Source organism: Neovison vison, chromosome 13 (assembly GCF_020171115.1).
Source record: "Neovison vison isolate M4711 chromosome 13, ASM_NN_V1, whole genome shotgun sequence".
Taxonomy (NCBI): domain Eukaryota; kingdom Metazoa; phylum Chordata; class Mammalia; order Carnivora; family Mustelidae; genus Neogale; species Neogale vison.
In genome coordinates, this window is record NC_058103.1 from 35,921,476 (window position 1) to 35,947,902 (window position 26,427).

The 26,427-nt window shown below is 42.9% G+C and overlaps 2 protein-coding genes across 4 annotated transcripts; one reads left to right on the forward strand and one right to left on the reverse strand.

The window, feature by feature from the left end:
- Window positions 1-710: 710 nt before the first annotated feature.
- Window positions 711-26,184, reverse strand: CHURC1 (churchill domain containing 1). Of its 3 annotated transcripts, none has more exons than XM_044231293.1 (4): window positions 26,067-26,184; window positions 20,637-20,772; window positions 18,912-18,982; window positions 711-976 (listed from the first exon to the last, which is right to left on the reverse strand). In XM_044231293.1, exons 1-4 carry the CDS (start codon window positions 26,103-26,105, stop codon window positions 908-910), a joined length of 315 nt encoding a protein of 104 aa, XP_044087228.1. In that variant the 5' UTR covers window positions 26,106-26,184; the 3' UTR covers window positions 711-907. The 3 variants fall into 3 exon arrangements, with proteins under 3 accessions (XP_044087228.1, XP_044087227.1, XP_044087229.1); XM_044231292.1 differs by lacking the exon at window positions 711-976 and adding an exon at window positions 11,783-11,952 and having other exon boundaries at window positions 26,067-26,176; XM_044231294.1 differs by lacking the exon at window positions 711-976 and adding an exon at window positions 18,429-18,494 and having other exon boundaries at window positions 26,067-26,182.
- On the forward strand, window positions 2,140-5,456 carry GPX2 (glutathione peroxidase 2). Its single transcript, XM_044231288.1, has 2 exons — window positions 2,140-2,441; window positions 4,792-5,456. The coding sequence occupies exons 1-2, from the start codon at window positions 2,220-2,222 to the stop codon at window positions 5,140-5,142; spliced, it is 573 nt and encodes a 190-aa protein (XP_044087223.1). The 5' UTR covers window positions 2,140-2,219; the 3' UTR covers window positions 5,143-5,456.
- Window positions 26,185-26,427: the final 243 nt, after the last annotated feature.

Consider the following 26,427-nt stretch of genomic DNA (forward strand, 5'->3'; position numbering starts at 1 on the left):
TCCTAACAATCATATCTGTGGGAGATAAGGAGGGTGATGACACAAAGTCGGCTGGTAAGGAAACGTGCCTAAGGGCCTCAAGTAACCGTGGCAGAGTCATGGCCAGAGACATCGGAACTGAAATCTCTGGAGGGAAAAGCTTTTAGCAACATCTATTTAGAAAAATCTCGATAAGCAATTCTCATCTGTAGCCAGAGTCGAACCACATCCCTAGATTTTTTGCACACTAAGGCAGTGCAGTTTCCAGAACAACCACCCCCCTGTGGAAAGCCGTGGGAATCACACACCTGTTAGTGCATGTCCAAAGTAATAAGCTTCTGGGAAGTGAGCCAGTTTGAGGTAAAGTTGGAGACAAAGGTATTTTAAGAGAGGTTTTTCCAATCATGAAAGTTGGGAACCTGCATGATAGAGAGTCCTAAGTTGTTCTTGGAGAAAAGGGATGGCGTGTCCCAGAGGGAGAGGGAGAGGGAGTCCCCAGCTCAGGAACTTCCATGGTCATCCTGGACAGAGGCCCCCGAAGGGCAGCCAGTAAGAGGTGCCCAGATGCCCGAGAGTCCTGGAAGCTCTCAGCCTGCAGGTAAGTCTGAGAAGTTCGTGCTGAAGTTTTAGCCTACTGTCAGAGCCAAGTTCTTCTGACACAGTGGCCTGGTAGGGACGTTTATTGGCTGTTTTTAGGAACTTTACCTGAACACATTGGGCGACACACTTTATGCTGCATTTCCTGTCACCTCTTTTAATGGCCAAAGATTCCATTCCCACTCAAGTAATGGAGGCTTGTTTTGAGGGAGCAGCCAGTGGGGACATGGGTCCCCACGTGTTATGAACAGCCATGGAACGGGCTACAGAAGACAGAACAGCTGGGCATTCCCTGGTGAGTAGTTCCTCCATCTTCTCAGCAAATCAGATTCTAAATACCAGCTGCTCCCAAGCCTTGCTTATTCTTGGTTCTAGAAGACAGTTCCCAATGGACAAGTACCTGTGAAAACACTCTCTAGTAAACATCTGCATTATTATTGAAATAACACTCCCAAAAGTCCCAGAGCCAGGTCAGGGCTAATCGCCAGTCTTCCTGATGGAGAAATCCAGACTTTTTAATTTTTTTTTTTTTAATCGGATTTATTTGAGCTGCTGGGTGCTTGGAATAATGAAGTGAAGCACTAGGCCTTCCCTTGGGTCCTCAGATGGGCCACAGTATGCTGCACGGCTGGTGCTGAAAACCTGGGCAGGTCAGCAGGGTTTAGAACCATCGAAGCTTTGACTACCTGCATGTTCCCTTCTGGGGTGGGGTGGGGAGGATGAGCAGCACAAGCCTGTCGGGAGAAGTCTTGGGGACTGAGCCTTTGTCTGAGAGGAGGCAGGTGTAGCTCGTGCCCTGGGGGTCACTCACCTGCCCTGTGGCTCCTCACCATCACCTGGCCATGACTGACGGCCTCCTCACGAACCCAAGGAGGCAGAGTGGAGGACACGGTGTGGGCGTCGGTGCCAATGCAGAGGGGCAAGGGCAGAGCAGCACCACTCACTGGAAGACTTTCCAAAACAAACTTTCTCTCTTCAGCCTGGCTGAGCCCCCTGAAAGCAATTATTTCCAGAAAAAGCACACTGTCCTTCTGAGGATCCCTGTGCTTGTAGGCTTTTGGAAAACAACAGCCAAAGAAAACTACGTGCCAGTCATATGTATATTTTGGTTGTGGTCTGAGTTAAGGGGACATGCCCCCCAGTTCTCTTCCTCATCTTTCAGATCTTGGCAGACCCTGACCTCTCAATGGCGCAGTTCACCGCTTGGCCTTCAGCCGACAATACGTGTCTGTGCCAAGCGAGAACGACTTGCTGGGGCAAGTCAGAGTCAATCCTGCATCCCTCCCTCCCTTTTTTCCTCCCCATTTGACCTTTGGGGCTCTAGTTTCCTGCAAGGAGTGAATTATTCATGTTTGTACATAGATATCAAATTGGCCCTTCCCGGGTTGCCAGCAGGGTGGGGCAGGTAGGTGGCTTTGTTCAGAGTCTGTAAACAGGAGGAGCCACCTCCTTGTTGAAACAGCACCTCTAGGTGGGTGACCGTTTTTTTTTTTGCTAAGTCATCCTGGGGATGCTCAAAGCCCCATTGTGAAATCCTTCCTGTCCTTCCAGGCTCCTCCTTCCTCCCCACCCCTATAACAGACCCTGAAGTGGGCTGCCGCCGCTCTGCCACCGCTCTGCACACCTCACTCTGCCCCTTCACCATGGCTTACATAGCCAAGTCCTTCTACGACCTCAGTGCCGTCAGCCTGGACGGGGAGAAGGTAGATTTCAACACGTTCCGAGGCAGGGCCGTGCTGATTGAGAACGTGGCCTCGCTCTGAGGCACGACCACCCGGGACTTCACCCAGCTCAACGAGTTGCAATGCCGCTTCCCCAGGCGCCTGGTGGTTCTTGGCTTCCCTTGCAACCAATTTGGACATCAGGTGAGGGGTGCCTTGTAATGTACCCAAGAAGTTGGAGTGCTGAAGCTTTGGTAGGCGAAGAGGGGATGGAGAGTGACTATGTGTGTTGGAGTGTCTGGAATTGGAGTTATTTGTTAATCTAGGTCTTTGGATACAGGTGAATACCAAGGGGAAGTACATGGGGTTCTAACTGTCTAGGCTTCAGTACAGAGGGTGGGATTTTGTTGTTTATTGTCTTCCCATTATGCTCCAGGAGGGCTGGTACCGCATCTGCTTTTCTCTCAATGTCTCTCCACGGTGGAGAATGCACTTGTCAAATACCGGCTGAGAGGATGAGTGGAAGGAAACAGAAGATCAACCCTCACACTAGGATTGAACTGACCCAGGAGACCTTAGTTGCAGCTAGATGTGGTTCTGCTCTTTCGCGGCTCTGTGCCCATGCAAGAGTCACTTGATTTATCTGTTTCAGTTTCCTCATCTGTAAATGGGATAATGCCACTTATCTCACAGGATAATTGTGAGGTTCAGAGGGTAAGATATACAAAAAAAAAAAAAAAAAAAACCCTTGGAAAATATAAAGTAATATGCAAGTGAAAGCAAATGCAACTGTATTATTTCGGTTGAAGGATTCTGTTTTAAATCAGCTGAGGGGAGAATGATTTTGGTGGAAAGCTCAGGGTACTCAACGTGTACGGGTCTCCTCTGGGTGTCACGTGCACCTGTCTCTGATTTTTTTTCTTTCCTTTTTTTTTTTTGGTGTGTCTGTGTCTGTATGTTCCACACAGGGATCAAATCTCTGTCTCTGATTACCGGGTCAAGTTCTAGATCTTCAGCCCACATACCTCAAATTCTCTTTCAGGGATTCTTCTATATTCACTTATTATTTTAACAGCACCAGCAGACAGAATGTCCTCAAGTGAACCCTCTAATTATAACCCCCTCAGTTCAATTCACAGTGGCATGATGGCAAGGAATTGATTAGTAGATACACAGCGGGAAGGCTGAAGTGTCATTGGCTGTGACAAACCTGAGTCCAGACCATCACTGCTGTCACTCTTGCTTCCCTGTCTCAGTCTGTTTCTAGGCTTGGCCAGGCCTGAGAGAGAATGGGTGAAACCATTTGAGGGGTATCTCTTCCGCCCCAGAGGTGTCTCCACCCTTCCCCCATCAGGCTAGCTAGTGGCTGGAGGGAATCTGTAACCTACCAGTAGCCCGCCAGCTGTCTACATTAAGAGATAAGGAGTCTAATGGAGATCACCTTTGGGCTCAAGATGTCTTGATGGCCTGGAACTGACTGTACTGATTGGTTCTAATACGTCAGAGGCAAGAACTTTCTCCCACAAGGAGAAATCTGACTCTTAGACCCAGGGGAAGGGGTGGAAAATAAGGGTTTCCATGGGCCTTTTGGGGTTCTCAGGGGTGGAGAATGCCAAGTAGGGATAGGACAGGGATGGCAAGGGGGAGGGAAAGACAAGTAACAGGCTCAGAGCTAAAGCCCTCACAGCTGGGTTTAGTGAGTGAGTGCGAGGAGTCTTGGGAAAGCAGTCTGGAAGTAAAAGGAATGCTAACCACACATTCACAACGGTAGACCTCAAGTACACACTTAGCTTTCCTTCCCTTGGCCTATTTCAGAATCCTAAACACTCTATCCTGTTAAATCATCCCTGCCGGTCACTAAGCAATTCCATTTAGCATACATCCACTGTCATCTCTAATTTACTTTGCCTTTGTAGCACCTGAAAGCTAGACTTCCTTGGATGGGGTCTTTCTTCATGAACGCTTCCTCCCACTTACACTTCAGATCGAGGAAAAGACAAGATGAAAGGCAGAGGCTCTACTCAATACTCACATGTAATCAGAAACAACAGAGGCAAAATCAGAGCAGAGGGAAGGGGAAGGTTTGCCTGGACGTGTGTGTGACTGTTTATGTGACGGGGGCGGGGGCGGTGGGTGCAAAAAAGTGAGAGTTCTAGATGGCATCACCTGAGCCTCTTTTTTCCTTTCTTTCTACTGCCCTGAACTCAAGGTACCTTGAAGTTTCAGACAGATATCCTAAGAACTGTTCAAGGTAGTTTAGAGAGAGAAGCAGCAGTTCAAAACTGCTAAATCATTCACTGTAAGAACAGCCAAGCTAGGAACTGCAAGAATTTTCAGGAATGGCCTTGCAAACCGTCAAACAATAGCTCTGAATGGGGAATCTCCAAGTCAAGAGTAGGGCAAAGTTGGGAAGAAGGAAAAAGAACAGGGGACGCAGGGGAGCTACACAGAAGAGAATAGTCCTGGGAAGGGACTATAGAAGGGTGAAAGGTTTTCGTGGATCTTCTATTTCCCCCTTCCCTCTTCCATGCTCTTTGTCTTTTTCCTCCCCCAGGAGAACTGTCAGAATGAGGAGATCCTGAACAGTCTCAAGTATGTCCGCCCCGGGGGTGGATTCCAGCCCACTTTCACTCTTGTCCAAAAGTGTGAGGTGAATGGTCAGAACGAGCATCCTGTCTTCGCCTACCTGAAGGACAAGCTCCCCTACCCTTATGATGACCCATTTTCCCTCATGACCGACCCCAAGTTCATCATTTGGAGCCCGGTGCGCCGCTCCGACGTGGCCTGGAACTTTGAGAAGTTCCTTATTGGGCCGGAGGGGGAGCCCTTCCGCCGCTACAGCCGTACCTTCCCTACCATCAACATTGAGCCTGACATCAAGCGTCTCCTCAAAGTTGCCATATAGACAGGAGCTGCTCAGCACACAGATCTACCCCATCCCGCCCCTGGTATCTTTCTCGAGGCTTTAGTGTGCCCACAGGAGACACTGCTGGGCCAAAGCTTCCTCTTGAAGAGCCTTGCCCTTCCAGGCCACCTGGTCTCCCTTCCCTCCCCCAACCTTCTGCCTGGTGATTCTACTTGGAGCTCCAAGATTTGGGTGGCTCTGGCCCTTCACAGAATGATGGCACCTTCCTAAACCTTATGGGCGGTGTCTGAGAAGTGTGAAGGGCTTAGAGCCAGGCTGCTAGCTGTGTCCAATAAAGGGCAGGTATGCAAACAGCCAGGCTCCCTGTGTCTTCTTCCTCGATGGAGGGTAGAGGGGTAACACAAAACTGCAGGTTGGACAGAGAGCTGGCAGTGCACAAAGGCTTGACAGAGGAAGGCTCTGATCCGGGTGACACCCTGATGATTGTCGAGAGCAGGCTCTGGCCCGGGTCTGTGGTGGCAGGTGGAGTTGCAGGAAGTATGAATTCTATTATTGCTTAATGGCTCCTCCAGAACAGAGGCAGGGGCAGCAGTGCAGGGGGGTGCAGGGGCAGGTAATGAGAGGTAAAGGGGAGGAAAAGGCAGCAAGCCTTTCAGTGGAGAGTACTGGGAGGCTGGGTAGAGAACTTCAATCAGGAAGATGTCACTATCACTGCAGGTACTAGGCCAGCCAAGCATTACCTGCACTTGGAAACGTTGCTGGGACACAAATTTGGTCAACTTTAACTGACAGCAAGGGTGTGGAGGGTGCGGTTCCTGGGAACACAAAGAGTACTTATTTCCCTGATCACCTTGCTGAGTCATATTTGTTTTTGATCCTTAGCAGGACCGACTCCCTCCTTTTCACAGTTCCATGCTACCCTCGTCTTTCTCAAACTCACATGTTCCCAGATACAGGCACAAGACAGACCAGCATAGGCATGAATGACTGATTTCACTTTTTCTTCCATGAGGGTGGGAATGAAGAGGGCCTCCCTTTAGACCATCCAACGTTCATAACCTGCCAACATGACAGCCCTTCTCTGTGAGAACAGGGTTCTGCCAAATGGCTTTGTAAAGACAGTGCCCCCAGATTCTTCAGCAAGTACAGGCAGACTCCAAAGGCACAAGCACCACCAAGGCCAGGTCCTATCATGTTCTGGAAAGATACCTGCTGAGAAGCCACTGCCCTGTCACTTTGCCTCACAAACCTCTTGCTGGAAACTACTCACTTCACCTCTCCTTCTTGGACCACTAGTTGGAACATTCTCCTTTCCTCACTGAAGCCCAGAAGGGGCAGTTCTCCAAACTGGACACACTGCTTACGAACCCCAATGCTGAGGGGGGAGATCCCTTTCCTGTGGCATCCCCATAACTATTTTCCAAGTACCTGCGTCATCTGAGAAGTCAGTGCAGAATAGAGGTTAAGGATCCTTATTGTCTGACCTTCAACTGAAGTTATGCCATCCATGGTGCTTTATTTCAAAAGGGGTAACCTGAGCATTACAGTGGGAATCCCCTGGCACCCTTTTGCAGGGCCGTCTGCTAAATTAAGGCTACCCTTAACTTGACTGTCAAAAACTCAAGCCTTTCAAGATTCCTGCTCTTAAAGCCAAGAGCTGGGGTATGAGTTTTTGGAAGGCAGGACTGAGCACTGATTTTAGAGCAATAGCTGCAGAGACAAATGGCTTCTCTGAAGAAATGAAATACAGAATTCATATCGGATGCTAGTATGATTTGTTCATGATCTCCATAGTGCTGAAGTCTGTTGCTATGTCTAATAACAGAGCAGCTGTCCTAGATGTTGGCATGAGGCCACAGGCAATTTCAGGCTGATATGCCAGTACAATGTATTGGGTCTTTCCCCTGAGGCTCAAGTTGAAGGAATTATTTAAAGATTCCTGAAGGATTGGGAATTAACGCTATAAGTGATTTTGCAGAGAGTCAGTAAGAGCCATTATGGTAGGAAAAGTGCTCCTCACTTGGGCAGGGAAAATGCTACATGCTTCGAAAGGGACTTGCCCAGTGTGGCTCAGGAGGGAACAGGCATGGCAGGACTGGAGACACTTCTCTTACAAGCACATTTGGTTTTTACTAAACCTTTAGTTGTGCGGTTGTTAAAATGAAGAGAACTGAGAAATTGTTCTATTTTTCATCTTGTTTGTCTCCCTTTACAGCCTCAGAAGTACCAGTTTATGGTCATAAACAAGACATGGCAAAGCTTAAAATAATCACTCACTTTCAATCTTTTAATCAAATTTCCCTAGGGGCACTCAGGAAGTAGGAAGGGTCTCATAAACAAGCATTCCCAGAGAGATGACATAATGCCACTTGATTTAGAGCAGGGATAGAGACAGTCACTTCTCTGAGGGCTGTAACAAAAAATAAAGCTTGGGGCAACTGATTTTAGAGGATCAAGGTACACAGACTAAAATTTATTATTTCCCTGTGTTCCCACAGCTTATCTCCTTAGTTTAAGAAACACTGAGCCAGAATCTGATTAGTGATTTCAAATCTGATATCTTATCACCACCATCACAACTGTCCTCAATAAATGACAAACTATCATTTATTGAATGTTTACTACACTCACACACTGCATAAGTACGTAACTGGATTACTTAATCCTTGTACTGACTCTGTGAAGAATTCTCTGTTTTAAAGAGAAGGTAAGTGAACAAGACACCTGCCAAGAAGGTGGCTCCAAGTAGCAGAGTTGGATGTTAAACCCAGGTCAGTTGACTATAAAGTCTGCTTTTTTTTTTTTTTTTTTTTTTTTTAGACTTCTTTATTTGAGGGGGTTGGTAAGGCAGAGTGAGAGAACCTCCAGCTGATGCCCCACAGAGCATAGAGCCCAGCATGGGGCTTGATCCCACAACCTTGAGACCAGGTCTGAGCTCAAATCAAGAGTCAGATGCTTAACCAACTGAGCAAGCCAGGTGCCCCAAAGCCTTTAATCGTACTATTAAATACAATAGTGTTTCCCTCTATTTCAGAGTTCCTTCAGAAACAGCACTGACTGCCTGTACACAACACAGCACAACTTAAAAACACTTTCACTTATGTTTTATCATTTGATTTTACAACTTTGTGCAGGAGACATCATTATTTCTATTTTTCCACTGAAGAGCCAAGGTGCATATAACCTGCCCAATGTCCCAACATGAGCAGGTGGCAAAGCTCATTTTATTCTTTTTTTTTTCTTAAGATTTTCTTTTTATTATTTATTTGACAGATCACAAGTAGGCAGAGAGGCAGGCAGAGAGAGGAAGGGAACCAGGCTCCCCACTGAGCAGAGAGCCCAATGCAGGGCTCGATCCCAGGACTCTGGGATCATGACCTGAGCCAAAGGCAGAGGCTTTAACCCACTGAGACACCCAGGTGCCCCAGCAAAGCTCATTTTAGAACTAGGTCTCTTGGTTTCCTTTCTATCTAACCATACTGCATCTCACAATAGAGACTACTACAGTCAAGAAACACACAACCTAAAACTGAGGGCCTCAAATTCAGTGAAGTAACTTAGCCTTACTAACAAAAAAAGCAGAATGAAACAAAGAATTCTTGATCCCCTGATAAAGAGCAGTGAATATATACTTCTTAATAATTCCTTATAAGTAATGAACCATATCTGGTTGTGCCCACAATATATCACATATCAATTAATTAGTACCGGAAGAAGCCAAGACCATTTAAGAAAGACTGGGCCACCTAAAACAACAAAGCAAACACGCTGAGCTTTGACTCCAAGAGCCTAAGTATGCAGACACCAGATCTATACATCATGGAGCGTGCAGACTAAGAATGAGGTGCCTGGACAAGTCCACTTTCCCAATTACACCTATAGATCGTTCCTTCTCTTTCTTGTCTCTCAGAAAGGGAAGTGAAAAAAAAAATGATATGTTTGCCTGGTTCCCCTTTATTTGAACAGAAAAATATGGATTCAGTAGAACTGGGTTTAAGAAGTCTTTATTTGCAGGGCGCCTGGGTGGCTCAGTGGGTTAAGCCTCTGCATTCAGCTCAGGTCATGATTCCAGGGTCCCAGGATAAGAGCCCCGCACTGGGCTCTCTGCTCAGCAGGGAGCCTGCTTCCCTTCCCCTCTCTGCCTGCCTCTCTAACTACTTGTTATCTCTGTCAAATAAATAAATAAAATCTTTAAAAAAAAATAAGTGTTTATTTGATTAGATCCATAGAAGAATTCTAGAAAATAGTGTCACAAAACACAGCACAAAGTTAGTTTAATAATGACCAATGTGGATAGGATCTTGTGTTTTAAGTTTAGTAATATATAGTCCAAAACAGACAGATAATTATACAGCCTGTAATAGACGAGGAATGTCAGTTGGGGCTTATAAAATCATATTCTTGAGCTCCAAATGACTAAGCTGGAAGCATTAGCAAACTCCAAGAAGGGACAATTCAGAGGCTATAATGGGCTTAGTGCTGCTATTTAAAGTAATGAAGCATTGTCTCTGCTTTCTGGATCCATTTCACCAAACGATTTCCTCAGCAGGTCAGATATAGATTTGCAGAAAGGTGGAAAACATTTTCCAGGAATAACACAACTGAACCCTAAGGCCTAGATGACTTAACTTTTCTAAATAACAGATCTTGGTCTGACATGCCTAGATCCCTCAGAGTGTTGTTGCCAACATTCTCAACTTCTTCCTCACCTCACCAGACCCCTATACTTCATCTGTCGTGAACAGTAGTGCTGAGACAGAGTCACTGTACTAGTTGTCTGACCGTAAGTTCCTTGACATCTCTGTGGTTCCATTCCTTTGGCGCTAAAACTGGGATAACAATAGTACCTACTACTTCATGGAGTTGTTAATGAGGATTAAGTGTTTAAAAAGGCCGGACACACAGTAGGTACTCAATAAACCTCAGCAGTATTCTTCTTCTTCCTGTTATATAATAAAACTTCCCTGGTATCAACAATGAACATTTACTCACTTTTTTCCCTTACAAGCAAAGCTTTAGTTTAGAATTTCCAAACATCTTGGATATGAAGAGGAAACAATTTTGTTTCTGATGTCTGACCCTTGAAGTTTTGGTCTTAGAATGAGAAGAACTAACCAAACCCATCTTTTAGCATATAGTACTTTATAATGCTTTCTAAAGCATTTTACATTCATTATTCATTTGGATCTTCCAACAATACTGTGAAGGAAGTAAAATATCAGTTTTTACTAGCCCAATCTAATAGACATGGGACCTAACGACCGGAGTTATGTTTTGCTTAATGGTCATACTGCTACCAAATGGCAGAGAGACCTAAGTGCCAAGATTTCCAACACCCAAGCCAGTGTTCTTTCAACTATACAAGGTGAGATATTTTAAGATCTCTTTGGAGCAGTTGATGTGATTCTATTTACTTCTAGTAATTGAAGTCCACTCTTTATTCAGATTTTGCTGATTTTTGGTTTTTGTTTTTGTTTTTTTATTAAGATTTTATTTATTTACCCGACAGACAGAGATCACAAGGAGGTAGAAAGGGAAGTAGGCTCCCTGCTGAGCAGAGAGCCTGATGCGGGATTCTCTCACAGGACCCTGGGATCATGACCTGAGCCAAAGGTAGAGGCATTAACCCACTGAGGCACCCAGGCACCCCATAGATATTTTGCTGGTTTTAACCAAATGTCCTTTTTCTGTCCCAGGACACTTCATTACATTTAGTTTTCAGGTCTCTTTACACTCTTTTTGGCTGTGCGAGTTTCCCAGACTTGTCTTTATGGCCTTGACGATTTTGAGGAGTATTGATCAGTTATTTTGAAAGCTGGCCCTCAACTGGGATTTCTCTGATATTTTTCTCATGATTAGACTGGGGTTATGGGTTTGGGGGAGGGAGACCACAAAGGTAAAGTACGCTTTCAGCACATCAGATCAAGGGTACATGCCATTATCAATAGGATTATCATTGAGGATGCTAATTTTGGTCATTTGGTTGAGCTAGTGTTTGTCTGGTTCTTCCACTGTAAAGTTACTTTTCTCCCTCTGCATACTCTACTCTTCGGAAGGAAATTGCTGTGCATAACCCACCCTTAAGGAGTGGGGAGTGTCTACATATATTATTTGAAATTCTTCTGCATGTCTATTCTTCCAATCTACATATTTCTTGATTCAATCATTTAGCTCTGTCAGTAAGGACTCATGGATATTTAGTGTTTGGGTTATAACTCAGTACTACTTTACTTTATTGCTGAAACTATTCCAACTTCAGTCACGGGGAGCCCCTTTTGTTAGCCCTTTTGTCCCTTTGACATACTCCCAGTCATTGTGTTTTATGGGGTTTTGGGGGGAGAGTTTTGGGGATTTTGGGGGGCACTTTTCTTTTGACACAAAATGCTTCAAGCTCATTTTGTACAGTCACTGCCCTAGTCCTGGAATCAATCATTCTCCAAGGAACCCTGGACATTAGGTATACTCCTATTACCCAAAAGATCTGGGCATTAGGTATATTCCTATTCTAGTTTTATTTTCTAGCCACATAACTTCTAACAGAGATTCTACACTCTGATGTGAACTGGGAACTTTAGCAGAAGAGCTCAGCAGAAGAACATAATCCCCTAAATTATTTTTTCTTTCAAAGAATAGTTAAGTGTAAGCAGGAAAAAAAATGCAAAATAATTCCCATTATAAATGAAGTAAGACAAACCATGAGGCTTGCTGTATTATAAACCAACACAACACAGTTAACTACAGAACTGCAGAGGATCCTTAGAATAACAGAGTCATTTGTCGAGGGTCATCGGGGAGAATACTGATTGTATCTTCAGCTTTGCCACATAACAGACAGAGCATGGTGTACTCCTAGAACAAGATAAAGTGCATAATTACATTGAGGAACAGGGAGAAAGACACTTCATAATTTACTCTGATCAAGCTATTCTCTGTAAATTGGAATGGATATTCCCTCTGCACATTAGATCAATTTCTTCAACACCTATCAGGGATGTCTTAGGTTTAATCTGTGTATCCTGGAGTCTTTTGTTTATGTAAATTGAACACATGCTGACAGTCTATTTACTATGTATGCCAAGAATGTCAACTTGGAAATGCATGGCTACTTCTTGAACTCAAAACACATATTGGGTTAGGGGTGCCTGGGTGGCTCGGTCAGTTAAGCATCTGACTCTTGATTTCGGGCTCAGGTTATGCATGATCTTAGGGTCATGAGATGGAGCCCCACATCAGGTACCATGCTGGGCATGGAGCCTGCTTAGGATTCTCTCTCTCCCCTCTCCCTCTGCCCCTTCCCACCTTCCCTCTCTCTCTCTCTTTTTTTTTAAAAGATTTTATTTATTTATTTGACAGACAGAGATCACAAGTAGGCAGAGAGGCAGGCAGAGAGAGAGGAGGAAGCAGGCTCCCTGCTGAGCAGAGAGCCCGATGCGGGGCTCAATCCCAGAACCCTGGGATCATGACCTGAGCCGAAGGCAGAGGCTTAACCCACTGAGCCACCCAGGCGCCCCCCACCTTCCCTCTCTTATTTAAAAAAAATCCAAACACATATTGGGCTTGATTAGTGCTATTTAATTAATTATTTGAAAGACAGAGAGTGTGTGCATGTGTGCATTAGTTGACAGGGGGAGTTGTGGGGGGAGGCAGGGGGAAAGGGAAAATCCACGCTCAGCACAGAGCCCCATGGGGTGGGGGTGGTGGGAGGGTGCTCAATCTCACAACCCTGAGGTCACGACCTGAGCCGAAACCAAGAGCCAGATGCTCAACTGGTGCCCCTAGTGCTGCTATTTAAAATAGTGAGGCAGGGCGACCGGGTGGCTCAGTCGGTTAAGCATCTGCCTCCGGCTCAGGTTGTGATCCCAGGGTCCTAGAATCGAATTTTGCACCAGGATCCCTGCTTCTCCCTGCCCCTCTGCTGCTTTCCCTGCTGTGCTCACTCTCTCTCTCACACACAAATAAATAAATAAAATCTTTTAAAATATAATAAAATAAAGTAGTGAAGCAATATGAGTATGGGTCCCTAAGGACAAATTCCTATTCTTAGAGTTGCTCCTTCCTAGATTATTTAAGACTACTGAGCAACAGAAATGTTTTTTTAAAATGAAAGATCCCAAACTAAAACAACTATTTTTATTCTCTAAGAAAATAAACAATTAAGTTAAACCCACTTGTCTGTCATGCCTCATATTTAGGTAGCTAGCTGTCTGGAATATGATCTATTTCAGCAGTTTATGTTTCTTGGGCTTAACAAATGTCCAGGCTGATTAAAAAAAAAAAAAGAATGAAATCTTGCCATTACAATGACAATGGATGGACCTGGAGTATATCATGCTAAAGGAAGTCAGTCAGAGAAAGACAAATTCCATATGATTTCACTCATATGTGGAATTTAAGAAACAAATGAGAAAAGGAAAAGAGAGAGAGGCACGAACTAAGAACTCTAGAGACTGTAGAGAAAAAAACTGATGGTTACCAGAGGGGAAGGGGATGGGGGAAACGGAGGACGGGGATTAATGAGTACATGTGCTGTGATGAGCACCGGGTGTTGTATGGAAGGGTTCAGTCACTATCTTATACACCTGAAACTACTGCAACACTGTATGTTAATGATACTGGAATTAAAATTTTTAAAAATATCAGACTGGTGACAGAAGATACTTTGTTTTAGGGAAAACTCTTAGGGCAAAGTCCTGTTTTTATAGTTATCCTCTTCTAGAATATTTAATATGGATCATAAACTATATACACATATTTCCTTTTAAACTTTTGCTTAAAAACTTTCCTCTTTAAGAAAACAAACTTACGGGGCACCTGGGTGGCTCAGATGGTTAAGCATCTGCCTTTGGCTCAGGTCATGATCCCAGGGTCCTGGGATCAAATCCCATATCAGGCTCCCTGCTCCTTGGGGAGTCTGCTTCTGCCTCTCTCTCTCTCTCTCTCTCCTTGGGGAGTCTGCTTCTGCCTCTCTCTCTCTCTCTCTCTCTCCCCTTGGGGAGTCTGCTTCTGCCTCTCTCTCTCTCTCTCTCACATATAAATAAATAAATAAATAAATAAATAAAAAGAAAACAAACTTACTGCTAAATTTATTTGTATTTCCACACTTCAAACTGAGATTGTTAGCTGTCTGGGAAAAATTGGTCAGTCAAGGCAGTTTGTGTTTCATGGGTCTGTACAGTCAGTACAGAGAGGGTCACAGAGATAAACAAGGAGTATGGTTCAGAGACTTAGAACCAGGGAACTGCATTTCTGTTTCCTACAGGTAAGCTTAGTTGTGGCAAGAGAAAGATTGTTTCTTAAAAAAAACACACTTAATTTCAAGGTCTGGTCTACACACATGGTAGAGATAAATAGGGGCCAAAGCTCAGAGAACAAATACAGGTCTCATAAATTAAAAAATGAAATAGGGATGCCTGGGTGACTCAATCAGCTGAGTTTCCAACTCTAGGTTTCAGCTTGGGTCATGGGCTCAGGGTCATGAGCTCAAGCCCCACAATGGGGGGTCTGCACTCAGCAAGGAGTCTGCCCGAAGATTCTCTACTTCTACCCCTTCCCCCCCAAATAAAGAAATCTTTCTAAAACAATGAAATAAAAATCTACCTTCTATACATATACCCTCTTTTACTGCTCCCAAATACTTCCACTTTCACCTGACAGACATTACTAGTAGGATTTGAACCTCTAACTGGAGATGAAGAAGAAAACAGTAATAAAGTCAAAATGGGAAAATGTATGAAGCTAGACAAACATCTGAGTTTTCACCAATCAACAAGTTTTTATTAAGGACCTAAATATTTTGCAATGTGCTAGGAGCACTGGCAGACATGAGAGAAGGCAAGGACAACGTCTGACCTTGCAAAATGTACAATCTATCTTGAGAGAAAGAAAAAACCTAACACGTGGTATAATCTGGAAAGGATATTAAATAAGTAAGACTGACTACATTTGAAATATTTCATTTATAGTTGGTGTGGAATCCAAATTTCACTGTAGGTCAATTATTTGGAATTCAAAAGCAGTTTCCCACAGAAGCACTGTTGTACACAGCAGTTAGGTTGCCAGGAAATTCCAGGGAGTCTTTCAAATTCATATTGTACAAGTACTATAGAATCTAGCCATACATAGCATGCTTCTGTGGGAAAACAAGTCTAGAATTCTAACTTGGAATGCAAGGAACACAATCCCCTGTGCTGCCAGGGTCAGGACACCTTTTACAAAACTGGCCAAAAGAATAAGAATTCTCCTCAGTCATTCATGGAGACCCTCAAAGGCTCCACCTGGGCAAAGCACAGGGATAGAGATTTGGAAGGAAGGGTGGAGTGTGTGGAATCACCTTTGGGACGACCAGATCCTTTGCTTTATTCTGAGGGGCCCAGGGCCCTTTTCTTCTATTACTACCTATTATTTCTGACCCCAAGTCCTCTCCTTCCCTATTCCACAGAGGAACAGAAGGCAGTCTCACTGTTCCTCTTTTGTTTTCTGAGGCAAACACACAGTCCTTTCAGTGGCTTTTAGGGTGATATAAAAAATAAAGGATACCTGTAATCATTTATAATGTATTTTCTGTTTAAACTCTATACTTCTGTCTTTACTCCACCCCTACTTGTGCCATCAGAAAAATCTCACTTTAACAATGATATTGTGGTTATTTTAAAAACAGAATTATCTTTTAGAGATATGTACAGAAATATTAACAGAAGTAGTGATATACTTGGGATTTGATCCAAAATAATCCTGTAGGGAGCTGTGGGAATGGTGAGATACAAAATAAAGCAAACTGAAGGCTGGGTGGTGGAGGTTAAAACACTATTCTGCCTACTTTTGCCCATAAGACATTTAATACAAAACAAACATTACCAATGTGGGGAATCCCACCTTGAACCTGAACTACTGCTGGAGTGAAACAGGTGCTGGGGTAGAATGGGGACAAGGAAGAAGGCTAGCAAAGCTGAGAACAAAGAGTTTTTGTGCCCGTTAGGCTGAGAAGGAAGTTTCCAAGTGGCTATCCCTATGAGTCAGGGCCTGCTGTAGGTACAAAGAAAGGGGAAAGCAGTATGGGCTAGACTATCAAGAGGAGGGAGGAGACAGAATTTAAGTTCTACTTGAAAGAGGTAAGATGTAGTTGACTTGAAGGTAGAGAAAGGGACAAGTCAAGGAAAAAGCATGAATAAGGACAGTGATAGGCAAAGGGCAAGCATATGCCATATGGAGTAGCAAGAGCGACAGGACGATATATTTGAGCAAGATTAATTTGACAGCAGCACGCAGAACTGTGCCACAGTAATTTAGGTTTGAGTGGGTACGGTCCTTAACATGAGGTGTGGCAACAAGGCCAAAAAAGGCAAGAGAAACAAAGAAAGAAAGAAGGGCAGCGGCACCTGGGTGGCTCAGTGGGTTAAAGCCTCCGCCTTCAGCTCAGGCCCTGGTCCCAGGGTCCTGGGATCGAGCCCTGCATCGGGCTTTCTGCTCAGCAGGGAGCCTGCTTCCTCCTCTCTCTCTGCCTACTTGTGATCTCTCTCTGTCAAATAAATAAATAAAATCTTTTAAAAAAAAAAGAAAGAAAGAAGGGCAGGCAGGGTGTTAGCAACAAAGAAGGACATTTGGGGGACAGCTGATAGGTTTTAAGTGAGCCTGAGTGTGAGTGTGTTCACTATTTGAGAAGCTCCAGAACAGAGACCAAAGCTCAGGGGAAAAAATCAGTTAGGGAACAATAGGAAAGCACACCAGGGAAAAAGCAAAAGAAGACTCAAAATGATTTAAAAAGAAAGAAAAAAAGTCTAGCACTATGGACCTTAAGGGACGAAATCCTTCAAAACCACTACGGTTGACAAAACCAGACCCAGGAGAGATGTTAAAAGAGCTTAGAACTGAGGCAAGGTCACAGCACTCAGCTACATTATAGGACACCTCTGAGAGAATAGTTTTAGTAAAGTGAAAATGAAAACTGGTTTGCAGGTGGTTAAAAGAAGCACAGGGAAATAAGGAAAATCGGGTAAAGACCTATTCAAGTAGAGCAGCAAAAGGAAGGACAGAGATGATTAGAAGTTGAATCTCAGAGGTAGCTGAGTGAAATGAAAAGATTTTTAACTTATTTTTTAACCAGAGAAGAATCAAGTATATTTATCGTCAGAAATATTTTAAATCCCAGGGAGACAAAGAAAATGCTGGATAGAGAGCACATAGATGAGGAAATGCAGAAAGGGTGGAGTTCGAGAGGAAGAAATATCTTCCTCTCTACTGGGACGGAGGGAAGAGTCTGAGGTTGGACAATGCTATGTGTGGTGAGCCAAAGAGACTAGTGGGAAAGAAGAGAAAGTGAAGTGGCCAGCCCCATGAGAACCCTGAAGTCCAGAGCTCAACTATTACACTATAGCTTAAATGAGCTATGGAAAAGCCAAAGCAGTGGCCTAAAGCATCACTTTCAAGAAATGACTCTCATCACAGGATATAGAATACATGCGGAGGGTAGCAGATGGTGAGAAGATGAGGTGGAGAGGCCAGTTTAAGAGCAGGTTTTTTTTCCCAAGAGAATTTCACTGTCTATACATCGTGAATATAAGCTATCTTCTTTTATCTTCCTCTTCCTATGCCCAGTGTCATTTCTGGGGCAGCTTTGAAAATGGTTGTGTTCAGTCATAAAGGGAAATCAGCTAGACCTGGCTCTGATGGCAGTGATAAGACAATGGCTTCATTAGGGCAATCTTAATACTCTAAAGAGCTCACAGGGGCTTCAAGAGCTTCCACAAATGGCTATAAGCCCTCCTTTGCTCTCATGCAAGGACAGAGCTGCTCCTTTAAGCCCATGATATGCTCCCTCCCCTATTTGGCCACTACTCATTCACTGAGATCTTGACTTTGCCCTAAGTTACATATAACATATGAACATTTTCTGAGGCATAATTTTTGGATGCTGAGAAGATATGGTCAAGATATTGTACGGATTAACCACAACATATCAGGCCAGGTTCTGACCTTTCTTCTACACTAAAATACAAATGAACAAGAGTGCTCATACTGCAAGATTCTGTTATGGAAGATTATTCTTTTTTTCTCATTAAAATCCTACCCTAATTTGAAGGACTTAAAAAAAAAATTCCCCTGCATGGGACACCTGGGTAGCTCGGTCAGTTAAGCATTTGCCTTCAGCTCAGGTCATGATCCCAGGGTTCTGGGATCAAGTACCTTACAGGGCTCCTTGCTCAGCAGGGAGCCGCTTCTCTCTCTGCCTGCTGCTCCATACAGGGCCTCATCCTTATAATACTTATTCTCGACCCTTATGGTGGTCCAGCTTCTTTCCTCCAACCTAGATACACCCATCCTTTCATTTTACTTAATGAATTATATTAAAATGACTCACCACAACTGAGACTACAGAGTTGCCCAAGTCTACATGTCTGTGAGGGAAGACAAGGATAACCTCGTAATCAGAATTTCCATGCTCCACAAGTAGGGGGGCAGTGGGCAGGCCAACACTTATAAAACCAACAATATGCAATTACATAACTGGATAGAGAAAAAAACAGGCACAACCGTAACCTCATAAGAACCCACAATGTGCTATTCTTTATCAACAAACATGACGGGCCTGAGATACCATTTCTAAGGCATTCATTTTGATTTGTAATTCTTACGGAGACAGGTTTGAATAGATACACTCACATCTAAAGTGTCTCTCTTAACATACACAAGTAGAAGGATAGTCTCCTTTAAAACTTACTAGTACTTCAATTGTTAAAACTATATCTAGATTTACAAAAGTATTTTTATTATTCCCCCTTCCCCACAATAACATACCACATTTATACATTTACCTGAAATTCATCCATGATACTGAATGTGTACTCGTGCCTGGCTATTACATGATGACAATTCTTACACAGATCTGCCGAAACAGAGAGAGTCTTAAATGATTAAGTCTTGGAAGGTGTCTTAAGACAGTAAAACTTCTATTTTCAGCATGGTGATGCTTTAAAAGAATCTTAATGGATACATTTAAACACAGCAGTAGGAAACCCATTATAGTATCTACCTTGAGAAGAAATCCAAAACCCATCACATAGCAACGCTACATAATGACTCAGAGATTAACAGGCATATATTAATTCCCATTCTTAGAACTTGGAGAAATTGTGCTACTAAAAACAATCATAAATAAAAAGCCAATGCTAGACATTAAAGTGAGTTTAACAATAACAAAAGACTCTAGTAAAAACATATAATAACTATGATTTATTGAGTGCTTACTGTGTGCCAGATACTGTTTTAAATACTTTTTATCTCTTTACTTAATCTTCTCAAAACCCCAAGAGATAGATACTATTGTTCTCACCTTTTTAAGGATAAAGAAACAAAGCCACACCATGGTTAAGTAATTAATTAGCAAGACTAGCAGAAGTGTTGAAAACAGAATTCAAAACCTATGCATTCTGGCTCCAGAGCCCTTGCTCTTACCACTATGTCCTAATACCTCTCTAAAGGAGTTTAAAGCGTTATGCCTAATACAAAGAAAAAGACTGCTCTACTTTAATATTTTCAATTCTAAAGGCTTAGAATCTTTTATATTCCTTTTTAATATCATTATTTGCACATTTATTCCTCATATATTCAGAACATACCAAAGAACCAGGAAACAAGCAAAAAGGGGGTGTGACCAGTTTAATGTCTTGTCACCATACCTGGGGACTTATAAGTACATATACTTAATCTACTCATAAAAATTCTTAAGAGTGCCAACCTTAGAACTGACTTGTTTCTATCATACATAATTTATTTGGTTCCCCAGCATTGAGGACGAGAAGCAGCATATGAAGATAGCACAGCAAAAGAAACAACAGACAGATGATGAGATGGGAGATAAAAATAAGCTATGAGAGCAGAAACAAGACTAAAAAAACCGTAACATCCCCGGGGTAATTTATATGGCAGCCAACAGCCCTAAACACTTCAGTAGCTGTTGGAGGATATCACTGTACTAGAGTATAGTAAAAAAAGAAACCTCACATGAATGACCCTAAGGTTTAAAAAAAAGTCACTTTTGCGTGCCTGGGTGGCTCAGTCGTTAAGCGTCTGACTTTGGCTCATGTCATGATCCCAGGGTCCTGGGATCGAGCCCCCAACGGGCTCCCTGCTTAGCGGGGGAGCCTGCTTCTCTTTCCCTCTCCCACTCCCTCTGCTTGTGTTCTCTCTCTCTCACTGTGTCTCTCTCTGTCAAATATATAAACAAAATCTTTAAAAATAAATAAAAATAAAAATTTAAAAAGTCTCTCTTGTTTCAGAAGGCATAAAGACTTTAAAAATAAACAACAAACAAAAAATGGTACCTGAACCATAAGCTTTAGTTATCTGCAAGTCACTTATGCAGAGTCTGATGATGCTAGCATCTTTATTTTCCTCTTAAAAACCAAACTAGCAACTCTTTTGCAATACAATATTGAAACAGGCCTCATAAAACACAACATATCAGTAGGTATAACATATCAGCTTTCAAAAGCCAGTATCTGCTACTAGAACTGCATGAAAATTAAAAGTCTACTTACGATCATAGGTAACTATTTCTTCTCCATCTTCCTCTTTAAAAGATTTGTTGGTGATCAGCATAAAATCCCGCTTACTGCACACTGCACAGCCTGTAAAGTTCAGCAAGAAAGATCCATTTTCCAGGCAGATGTTACCCTAAAACATTAAAAATAGAAATTTAATTTTCTTCTATTTCAAAACCCTTAGTGAAAATAATTAATAGACTAAAAATTTCTAAAGGCAAAAAAACATGGCCAGAATTTACTTGCTTGAAGTCTGTACCAAGTAATTTTTGAAATTACTAGCTTTCCCCTAGAAGTGCTATTTATGGCAAATAAAATTGATGCAGTGTTAAAGCTGTAAGTCTCTGAGGACTGCAACTGTGTTTGAGAGGACTAAATGCAAATGGATATTTAGAAACTTAATGAACCTTTAATAATATAAAATGTGAAAAGGAAAAATTAGAAAAATCTAATAGCCAACAACATTAAATGAGGCATAGCATAAAACTAGAATTAAAATCCAATCAAAATGGAAATACTGAACTAATGATAAAAATGATCTTATAAAATGTGATGCTCAGGGGACGCCTGGGTGGCTCAGTTGGTTAAGCTGCTGCCTTCGGCTCAGGTCATGATCCCAGGGTCCTGGAATCAAGTCCCACATCAGGCTCCTTGCTCGGCGGGGAGCCTGCTTCTCTCTCTGCCTCTGCCTGCCTGTGTGCGCTCTCTCACCCTCTGACAAATAAATAAATAAAATCTTTAAAAAATAAGAAAGAAAAGAAAGGTGGCATTCTGTTACCTATCCATCTTTAAAAAAAACCAAAAAACAAAAAACTGTGATGCTCAGTTGATTGTTGAAACAGCATTTTCTGATGTCTTAAAAAACAACACAAAATAAGCAAACAAGAATAAACTGTCATCTCTACAGATGATAGTCCTTAAGGGTATGTGTGATTCAGGCAGAGAAGGTAAACTCTGCAATTCATCAGACGGACACCAGGGCATTGAAAAGAGAAAGGGATTTGCTTCATCACCGAGAAACTGTAAACAACGGAAGTTGCTCAAGAGAGGTCTTTGCTAAAAGCTTACTAATAATAGTTCAGAAAGTCATTTTATCAATAATCTACATCAACCTCATTTCTGACCAGTACACAGAGTACTTTTAACAGCTGGTGTGACTAAAAATCAGTCAAATGAACACTTCTCCAATGAAGCTATGTGCCTGATACTGTGCAAAAGCACAGTGAAGGATTAGAGGAGTCACCTCCTTCCTATTCCAAAGAGCTTAGAACTATCAGGAAAACCAGCTTTAAGTGATGCCACAGTGAAGCCTTCCTGGATTCCCAGCACCACAGTGAACCTCCCCCTTTTGAGTGGCTCTTTGCTATATATTAAGGAAGAGATTAACTCTGTGCGGGCAGATATAGTTGGGAGATACTAAATCACAGGCACATCACCTTAACCACTAAAGGGGGGAAAGGCATTGGGATTAAAGTATAAATTTCCAGCTACTAAGAATGGGTGTTTTGCTTTGATTTTCTTAAAAATAAACATCACTGAAGTGTAGCTTCTATAAATAAAATAGGTGAATCACTTTTAACCACTATTCCAACCAAGATATAAAAATTTCTATCTTCCTAGGCGATCCTTCAGGCTTTGCAGTCTATCTCCTACCCCTATCTCACCTCAGGCACACCTTGATCCAATTCCTATCTCTAGATGATAGATTCACCTGTTATAAAATTTTATACAAATAGATCCATGCAGTATACCTCTCTGCGTCCAGTTTCTTTTGTTCTGTCCATATTAATCATCTATGTCGTTGTACTGGTAGCTCATTGCTTTTCATTGCCAAATGGCATGGATTCGTGTTGATAAGACTTTTGGGTCCTTTTCAGTTTGGGGCTATTATGAATAAAGCAGCTATGAAGATTCATTAAGTCTTCTGTAAACATATACCTTTCTCTTCGGTAAACACCTAGAAGTGGAACTGCTAAATCAGATGGGAAAAATATGGTCCAGCAAACTTTAAAACTGCCCATTAGTTTTCCATTTTCTATGCCCACCAGCACTGTGAGTTCCAGTTGCTCCACATCCTCACCAACCTGAGGTACAGTGTCTTTTCTTACATTAGCCATCCTCATCTTGTGGTATCTCACGGTAGTTTTAAATTTGTATTTAGTTTGTATTTGTATTTAGTTTGTATTTCCCTCATGACTAATAACGTTAAGCATCTTTTCATGGTGCCTACACGTGTGGAGCGCCTAGTCTTCTGCCCGTCTTTTGAAAGCTAAGTTGTTTATCTTATCTAGTTGTAAGAGTTATTACTGGGTTTTTTAAATAATATCTTTTGAAGAGCAGATAGTTTTGATCTTATGAAGTCCAATTTATCAAATTTTTTTCTTTCACTATTTGCGTTTGTCTTTTTTTTTTTTCTTTGACAGAGATCACAAGTAGGCAAAGAGAGAGGAAGCAGGCTTCCCGCTGAGCAGAGAGCCTGATGTGGGGTTCGATCCCAGGACCCTGGGATCATGACCTGAGCTGAAGGCAGAGGCTTTAACCCACTGAACCACCCAGACACCCCTATGTCTGTCTTCTAAGACTAGCATTCCTCATCTATGAAAAGTATCTACCATAAATCTCCAGAAAAATTTATGAAACCAAAGATAAATATTACTTATTCATTCCACACTTAGAACTTCTTGACATGTTAATCCATTATTTTTCTCTGACAATTTTTTGGATGAGTACACTATACTTGCTACCATCATCTTATTGTCCTTTCCTTTGCTAAGCTCAAAGTGGCTTCTGTTCTTACTGCCCTCAGAAATATCACATGACTTCAAAAACTCCCAGAGTTGGAAGGACCTTTCAGATCAAATGGTCAGTCTCTCCTGAACAACAGTTAGAGCGTTCAGTTTCTCCAATGGTAGCCCATTCCACTTTTGAAAACCTGTTAGAAAGTTCTTTGTTCTGATTCAAAGCCTACAATCCAATAACATCCACCCACTAATGCTTTCTAAATCTGCCTTCTGAAATTCCAGAATGACAGCCCTTTAATTATTTTAGAACAGAATAAAGTCAGAAAATATAAAGTCAGAAAAAAGTGCCAATGAAAGGCTCCATCACCTCAATCCTTTTCTCTATTCTTCTTAAACTTTATCTTCACTTTCCTAATTATTCCCTGAAGCTCTCCATTCTGCTTGATTCTCCATATTCTTTTCCCAAAAAAACAAATCATTTCATTTGGTTTTTTTAACTTTTTTTTTTAATTTATTAGACAGAAATTACAAGCAGATGGAAAGGCAGGCAGTGAGAGAGAGAGAGGGAAGCAGGCTCCCTGCCGAGCAGAGAGCCCGATGCGTGACTTGATCCCAGGACCCCGAGATTATGACCTGAGCCGAAGGCAGCAGCTTAACCCACTGAGCCACCCAGGCGCCCCATTTCATCTGTTTGAATCTTGCACCTAAACTGCAATTTTGTATTTTCACTTGAATCCTTGGATGTTACATTCTCAATCTTGAAGGAAACATGATAAAAACAACCTGTGTGCACCTCAATTTCATTGTCTCTCCATATGCCTCCAACTTCTGTAATGATACTTTGAATTTCCCAACTGCCTAGAATGAAAACACTAAGATCATCTATAGCTCCTCCCGCCATTAAACTGGCTGAAGTCCAGTAATTCTTTCCTTGAGAGGAGGTCTTACACCTACACTACTGTTGCCATGGCTTCCCAAATACTCTGTAGGGCTCTCCCTTTTACATTTCCATTCTACCACAACCTCAATATACAGCCATAAGATTCATTCTCCTAAGTAACAGATTCCAGAATTATTTCCTTATTAGATTTTCTTGATGGATGCCCAAGGCCTGACATATAGAATCTAAACTTAGTACAATTTTTAAGTCTTTTGATTAGCCCAATTCTTAAGAATCCAAACTAATCTCTTTAATCCTCTTCACTACAAACACCTTCCTCCTGTGGTCTCTGGAAAGTGCAGTGTTCCTTACTGGATTCATGAAAATTTTTTACACTTGTAAAAAAGTATGAAAGAGAAACACAATAAAGTATATGAAACATAAATATACAATATAATGCCTCTACCCACTAGGTGTCAGTAGTACCCCCAGCTGTGACCATTAAAAATGTCTACAGATAGTGCCAAGTGTCCCTTGGGAGGCAAAAATCTCACCTGGTTGAGAACCACTGCTCTAACTAATTCACTTTCATTATTCATTCATGGCGTTCCATTCTCTAACTGTATCACACTTTTCCGGTGTACGACTGCAAATAATGCTGTTGTAAGCATTCTTACACAAGTGCCCAGGAACAAATGTAACGCATTTATTTTTCTAGGATGGAACTGCCGGGTCATTCCGTATGCATATCTTCATATGATATGAAGATCAAATCAAATCATTTGATTTGATATGAAGCTAAAACTTTTCCCAAGGAGGTTGCACCGGGAGTGTTCTTGTTGTATATCCTTCCCCAAAGAGTAAGTATTCAGAGACAGAGACAACTACAGATTTTCTACCTCCTAACCATTACAAGAATCCTTGTTCTTGTTACATTTCCCAAGCCTCTGGCTTCTCCTTTCCTTCTTTTCTACCCCAGTCACACTGGCCTTCAAGTCCCCAGTGAAGTCCACCTTCCTTTCGGGAGAGCAGCGCTATTTCTCTCCCATTTCTTTGAACTTGAACAGCATTTATCAACTGTACTACTCATTTTTTTGTTGTTGTTAATCACATACTCCTCAGAAGGCAATGACAGCTGTCTATTTCTTCTTTGGTGTCCCTTTCTGGCCTAGCAAAGTAATCGAACTATACACAAACGTTCAATAAGTATACAAATGAATGGCAGTAACAAGCTCTGACAACCTCCCGAGCTTGAGAGCAGCCGAGATTTTTCAAAAAGTAACGAAGGGTCAGGAAACCTGAATTCTGCCCCGGCTCTTCTGTTAAGGGAATGTGAACCTGGACAAGTGATTTCTCCTCTATGGGCATTAGTTTCATCTGCAAAACTGGGTTATAACAAATGGCCTCACAGGTCCCTTCCAGCGCTAGAATTCAGTAAGAAAAGTGAATTTCACCAAATCAAACTTGAGAATGTGAAGAGGGAATGGGGGGGGGGGCGTGTCCCTTCGTAGTCAGACTGGACTGGTGGTGGCGGTGGTGGGGTTTCCTTTGTTGTCCCCTGGAGCTCGAGAGAAGCGGAGTGACGGCTGATGTCAGCCGCCAGTTTGGGGGACCGGCGGAACGGACAGCCATAGGCCGCCCCCGCCCTCAAGTGCCTAAAGACAGCTACCGGGTCACTGGAATGGGCAGAACGGCTGGATCGGCCCGCGCCCGGCCTCTCAGGGAAGGCCAGCCGGGGCTACGAGAAGCTCCAGGGGCTGGCCATGGGCCTGGAGAACGAGAAGTTCTCGGCGCCCACTCGCTCACCCGATTCGGATACTCCTTCTCCACACAGCCCCCACACATCCCGACGCCGTTCTCGAGGACGGTCCTCCACCACTTCCGGGAAGACGAAACCTCGCGATAGCAAAAGGAAGGTTGCCGCATGCGCCCTCTGAAGTACTCGACCCTGCAGTATTTGATTTCGGGAACCTACGCAGAGTCTCCGCCCCGTAGCGGCTGTTGGGAGGGCTGGACCTGGTCTTCCAGGCAACAACGCGGGGCAGGGAGTGGGACTTCGGAAACCTACCGGGGAAGAGGGCGGGGCCGTGGACCCTGTGGCGGGAACGCAAAAGGGAGCTCCCGCTGAGCAGAGCTCTTATGGGCACCCTCCTGAGTCTAAGCTGAC

Coding starts and splice junctions, on each gene's coding strand:
- CHURC1 (XM_044231292.1), bottom strand. CDS start 26,105: ATGTGTGGGGGCTGTGTGGAGAAGGAGTATCCGAATCGG. Junction 20,773..26,066: donor AGAAGGAGTATCCGAATCGG/GTGAGCGAGTGG, acceptor TTAATGTTTTAG/GGTAACATCTGCCTGGAAAA. Junction 18,983..20,636: donor AGAAATAGTTACCTATGATC/GTAAGTAGACTT, acceptor CTGTTTCGGCAG/ATCTGTGTAAGAATTGTCAT.